At 27.7% G+C, this 6,836-nt stretch overlaps 1 protein-coding gene across 1 annotated transcript; it reads left to right on the forward strand.

The window, feature by feature from the left end:
• The first annotated feature begins 219 nt into the window (after nucleotides 1-219).
• LOC109809698 (monothiol glutaredoxin-S10) lies at nucleotides 220-1,279 on the forward strand. The gene has a single exon (XM_020373076.3). The coding sequence runs from the start codon at nucleotides 589-591 to the stop codon at nucleotides 895-897; it is 309 nt and encodes a 102-aa protein (XP_020228665.1). The 5' UTR covers nucleotides 220-588; the 3' UTR covers nucleotides 898-1,279.
• Nucleotides 1,280-6,836: the final 5,557 nt, after the last annotated feature.

Raw genomic sequence — 6,836 nt, forward strand, 5'->3', positions numbered from 1 at the left:
ACAAGAACTTTTTTTGCAATTCATTGGACACATCAAATCTTGATCACCTCATGCTCATGGGATGGGATGCGACTATTGGTATCCGCCATGAGTCACTTCTACAATTACTTCCATGCTCTTCCCACGTTCTCCATTCCCCCATCCACCCATCCATATATAGTTGACATTCCTTTACGTACGCATGCACCTCAATATCTTTGCTTCTAATTCTCATCTTTCGGCACTGTTTGCCCTATCTTTATGGCCTATGAGATTCTCTCTCACACAACTAGCTACGAGTTTGCAACTAACACACCACAAAAGTCCCTATCAAATCAATGGGAAGAACCTTCATCTTTCCACCCCCCCTCCTCTTTAATTCCGATCGATCGATACCAAACAATGCACAATTAATAAGAACCCTTTTCATCATCATGTGTCTTTATCCTCACTACTCCTTCATATATAAATACTAAACCCCTTCAACCCTAAATGACATCACAAACCACACCAAACCCTTTATTTCTTTTCTCTCACACATCTCATTACACTAACAACTTCCCCACCTAATATAAGTAACCTTACACATAGACATAGTGCCTCATAGAGATGGATCGTGTAGCGAAATTGGCCTCACAAAAGGCAGTGGTGATCTTCAGCAAGAGCTCGTGTGGGATGTGCCACGCGATTAAGAGACTATTTTATGAGCTTGGGGTGGGTCCCGCAATATACGAGGTGGACGAAGAGTCACGGGGGAAGGAAATAGAGTGGTGCTTGATGAGGTTAGGGTGCAACCCCTCTGTGCCAGCAGTGTTCATTGGTGGCAAGTTTGTTGGTTCAGCCAACACTGTGATGACCCTTCACCTCAATGGCTCGCTAAAGAAAATGCTAAGAGATGCTGGAGCACTCTGGCTTTAGAACAACACGTCATTAACCTACGTCACCTCACATCATATGCTCCCGCAAACAGCGACAAATACCTAAACCATGCGATTAAGATTACTTTAGTTCTATAATTATATAATACCATATCCTGCTACTTTTTGGAGGGAGGCAAAAGATATTAGCACTTCCTTTTTTTTATCATCTTTTCTTTACACAACCTTCTTTGAGGAAAACCAAAAGGTGTTAACTAAAGATAGTGTAAATATATATATATATATATATATATATATAAGACATAAAAATATCTTCTTCTTCTTTTTTTATGCAATATATGGTGCTTTTGGAATATACACTTTACTGCGATAATTCTTACTTTCTTAGTCACCTTATAAAACAATAAATTTATTAAGCTTAACTATTTTGGTTATGCTGTTTTCTTTATTGAATTGAAAGAGCTAGAGAGTGAAATTTTAAGTTTAAGGGAGTGATGTTCAAGTAAAATAAAATACAGTCTCCCGTATCGATCGCTGCAATTTCTTGGATAAATTAAATGTGTAAAAACAATTGTAATAAAAAAGTTTATTTATTTTTATATATATTGTTAGTATAACAATTTTTATATTATTAATCAATGAAACACTATTCTAATATATAAAAAAATATCGTAAAAGTTAATAAATTTATAAATTATAATACACAATAATCTAAATTATATGTCAACGTAAAAAAAAAAATCATATCTTCAAAAAAGAAATATATATATATATATATATATATATATTAATTAAATTCTTCTTCTTCTTTTTTTTTTTTTTTGGTCTTAAAAGTGACATACAATCTCCTTATTCCAAAATTTTACTATGTCAAAATAGCAAGAGTGGAAGTAGGCATGGCAATCTAACCCGTCCCCGTGGGTACTCGCCTGAACTCGCCCCGATTTGGACGGGGAAAACCCGTGTTTATCGGGTTCGGGTTTTCCCCGATTGATAAAATCGGGGGCGGGGCGGGGACGGGGATGTTAATACCCACCCCGCCCCCGCACCCATACCCGCCCCCGCCCCGCTTAATAATATAATTAAAAAATTATTTATATATATATAAACCAAAATTAAAAATATTTATATGTAAAAATTTATATTATTTTTCTTTTCTTTTATTTTTTTAAAATTATTCATATTTATTTAAAAGAAAAAAAGAAGAAAAAAAGAAGAAAAAAAATAGGAGCGGGGGCGAGGACGGGGCGGGGAAACCCGAACCCCGCCGGGGGCGAGGATGGGGACCTAGATTTTACCCCCGGCGGGTATCGGGGGCGGGTGCGGGGGGCGGTTTAAATTTGCGGGGCCCGCCCCCGCCCCGCCCCGTTGCCATGCCTAAGTGGAAGTATCAAGAATCAAACTGTAAATTTCTAAATAAAAAAATTGTTATAATATATATAGAGAGAGAAAGAAAGATGGATTCACTTACTCCAAGAGTAAATTTATTTAGATTTACTCTACTCAATAACTTATGTTTTACATTAAATTTTAACAATCTATATATCTGTTAAATTAAAATTATTTAATATATAGATCAAGTTTACAAATTTTTCTAAAAAATTTAAATACAATTTTATACTCTATTTCATTAATTCAAATTTTATTGATTGAAGTAAGTTTATATAAACCTACTCTTGAAGGTAGATTCATCAATTTGAATTAATTAAATAAAATATCAAATAATTTTAAAATTTTTAAAACTTTACAAACTTGATCTATACATTAAAAAATTTTAATTCAACGATTGGATTGTTAAAAATTGATGTAGAATATAAGTTATTGAGTGAAGTATAATAGATTTACTCTCGAAAAAAATAGATTCGTCTTCTAAATTTTTTCTATATCTATCTTTGATCTTGTATTTGTAGATTTGAAATTGAAATATGATACATATATATCATATATTAAAAAAAAGTATGATTTTCCTATTATGAGGAATAAAATAATTAAAAACATGTTAACGAATAAACTAAATAAAAACATGTTAACAATTTTTCTATTAGGAAGTAACCATATAAACCTTCTCTTTTATTTAGTATAACATGAGCCAAATGCAAAAATTAAAAATAAAAAAATGATTGTTCATTATTTTTGTCTTTATTTGATACAATAACTACATCAATTCCTTCCATCAAGTTAGCTTGATCTTCTTCTCTCTTTTTCTACATTTGTGTTACTATAAATCTCTCACCCGATAAATATTCGTTTATTTCTATTTAAGCTTTCACTTATGCTTTGAAAGTAAATTTTAACAAAGATGAGAATAAACAAAACTCAATCGAGAGGCTTATAATAAAAAAATATATTAAAAAAATATATGGTACAAAATAGAGAATAAGTGGTAACTTGAAAGGAGTTTTCATTCCTAACTATTTGATCAAACAAAAATCTAGCTAAATCTGATTGATGTTCAGCAGAGGCAATAGCCCTAGACCCGGCCGTAGTGAGCCCCAAAAACAATCCCAAACAACTTTAACATTTGTAGGAAAAATTAAACGCTTATTCACATTTAATATTTTGTATTTAAATGTATTTAATTATAACTAAGGAAATACTTCTTTTTTGTAATAAAATATATTATTTTTAATAAAATTATCTGTTTATTTCTATTAACTATATGCATATTTTAGAATACTTGAATATATTAAAGACCTTTATCTATTAATTATTTCATCTTAAACTCATAAAATGTCACGACTCTTGAAAAAAAAAATGTATATATCAGCAACGAAATTTCTTGCATGCGTCCCATGTAACTAGAAGAAGCTTTGTGAGGGGTTGATGACAATGTTTTTCCTTTTGAACACACTATTTAAAGGTCTCTAAGCATTACTCCACCATGTCATCTAAAAGAGAGATATAACAAGCTAGGTTATGATTTAAAAACATTATAAGATAAAGAACATTACCTCATGAATAAGCAAATACGATGCATCTAATGACACTAATATTTGAATGAACGGCAAGCACACTAATAAAAATACACATTTAGAAACGAAAAATGCATAAAAGCTAATGTTGATTGAAGTCATACTAATTATATAAAAGGAAGATGAACACCGTTGTAAATAGTAAAATAGACAAAAAAAAATTAAATATTGAATATATAGAAATTTACTCTACAATTTATTAATATAATTTAATACTATTTAAGAAAAATAATTATAAAATATTTGTTTAAAGAATAAAAAAGAGTAAAGAACGCATTTTGTAGAGTTTAAAGAATAAGAATGAATTAAATATTAAAATTAAAGAATAAAAGATGTCAGTTGATTTCACTAATATTCCTCATATGTATCCTTTTTAATTATTCTTTAATTTCAATAATTATTAAGTTATCAATATAACCAACAAAAATAATAATAACAATTATTAGTCATATTGAATTATGGAGAGGATGGCTAAGCCAAAACATGCATTAAGAATAGAATAATAATAATTAACTAAATAAAAATCTTATTAAATAAGAATATGAAAGAGTTATACGAGTAGGATACCTACATCAATCCCCAACAACAATAAACATAATCGTTAATAGTTAAGAAATTTGCTCACAATATTAATACAAATGAGGATCTTTCAAAGATTCTTGATTACAAGACTATCATTCTCATCCTCTCTAATCTCTGAGTAATATTGAAATAAGAAAAAAAAATGAAGTGTCCAAGGAATTCTGCAAGCCCTAATTTTATAATGATTTAAATGGATTTTTTTCTACACAGACTTGCTTAAGTGAGCTTGACGACATATTCTCATTGACATTGTTATTTTAGTTCAACCAAAGCACTTAGATAACTCATTTAAGTGAACTTTTTATGGTGCTCCAGGAAAGTAGATGACATGCTTAAGTGAGCATAAAGTTGCTTAATGACAATATGCATTCCTCCCTATATCTCAAAACTAACAAAAAAACCATTAAAAATACCTAAAATAAAAAAGAATATACTAATTAAGAAGATAAAATTAACAACTAATTTTTTATGAAATCAAGATTCTAAAGCATAAGATATGCTCAAATAAGTATCTAAATTGGATAAAAGATATTGATATATTTAACTATTATTATAATATTAATGTTGTTAAAGAGTGTGTGAGTCTGATTATTCTTTTCAAAAGACATCTTGAAAGTAGAAAATGAAACTTTAAAAATTAAATAATCTATGAATGCACTATGAAGTTAAAAATCTTATAATGATTTTTCTAAATCAACTTTATTATTAACCGGTGTAAAAAATATTTTCTAAATTAGTTTTGCGATGGTTGTACAAAGAATTGTATCGTTAAGTATTTTCCATATCGATTCTTTGTACAATCAGTTTAAAAAGTCTTTCTTTATCGATTCTTTATACCATCAATTTAAAAAGTCACATAAAAATTTGAAAAAGTTATGTAGTATGTACTTTCTACATTGATTCGTAATTAGCATAATTGATGTAAAAAATATTTACTAAATGGTAGAAAAATTTTGCAAGTAATTTTTCTGCGAATTTTCCTACAAATTTTAATTCGCAGGAAAAATAAAAAATATTTAAATTCATAAGTCTAATATTTTAAAAAAACTTCAAGTCCCACATCGATTGAAAATAAAATAATTAAAGAGTATATAAGTTGGGGCAACACTTACCTTATAATAAGTTGATTTATATGGTCGAGAGTTAGGCTTATAATCTACAATCTTATAATTTAAAAGATTATGTATCATATGTTCGAGGCATGGAAATAAAAGATTATGAATTCTTTAAAAATGGAATTTATAGTAATTTTTTTAATTTTTTTCGTAAAAAATATTCCTGCAAAATTTCTTGCGAATTTTTTTTTGCAGGAAAATTTCCTGCAAATTTTTTTTGCAGGAAACTTTCCTGCAATTTTTTTTTGCAGAAAACTTTCCTGCAATTTTTTTTCGCAGGAATTTTTAAATTCGCAAAAATATATTATTCACGAAAGTATTACTTGCAAACAAAATTTTGTAGAAAAATTTGTAAGAACAATATTTCTTGCGATTTTTCATAAAAATTCGCAGAAAACATCGCATATAATAAGAGAAATTCTAGTAGTAAACGTTAATTAATAGGAATATTACATAAATATATTGTTTTACTTGTTACATTAGTTTCCTACGAATCAATATAATGCATGTTTTCATGTTATTTTTTTTTACCGGTATGTTGAGTGAAAATAAATAAATAAGTTTAATTAATTTTTGATCTCTATAATTTTATAAATTTTATCTTTTAGTTCCTATAGTTAAAAGTATTTGGAATGTAACACGGGTAATTTATGAACTCAAACTAACTCGAAATAATCCAAAATGACCCAATAAATTTGGATCAAATTTTTTTAGTGTTTAAGTCAAACCTAACTCAAATTTCAAATATAAGGTTATATGCGTTATATCCCAAACTTCTCATTACTAAGATTGACCTAGTGATTTAAAAAAATGTTATTTATAAAGAATAAAATAAAATATTTTTAATTATAAATAAAGTTAAAGGTAAATTTTATGAAATTATAATTATTAATTAATTACCTAAAGCTAATTAAACCATAAAAATAAATAATTTGATATTATCTCAAAACTACTATATAATTGCTGAATTATATATATAATTTCATCCGGGTGTAACGATTGAGTGTAAAGTTTAAAGTGAAGTATTTTCATTGATTGTATCATTAATAATAGTTTGTTTTAGTATTGGACCTGATTTTAGCCGGTGGAAAAAATTTATTTAAAAAATAAAAATATTATATATATATATATATATATATATATATATATATATAGTACAAAATACTTATTAAAAATGAAAATTAAGCTGAAAAGCGATCAAAATATTAAAAATAAACTAATTAATAAAAGATAAAAGTTAACAAAAATTGATAAATTAAAGACAGTAATTTCAAAATATAAATTTAGAAGGAACGCAAAATCATAACTCT

This window comes from Cajanus cajan, chromosome 5 (assembly GCF_000230855.2).
Source record: "Cajanus cajan strain Asha chromosome 5, NIPB_CcT2T_4, whole genome shotgun sequence".
NCBI classification, from domain to species: Eukaryota; Viridiplantae; Streptophyta; class Magnoliopsida; order Fabales; family Fabaceae; genus Cajanus; species Cajanus cajan.

Coding starts and splice junctions, on each gene's coding strand:
- LOC109809698 (XM_020373076.3), top strand. CDS start 589: ATGGATCGTGTAGCGAAATTGGCCTCACAAAAGGCAGTGGTGATCTTC.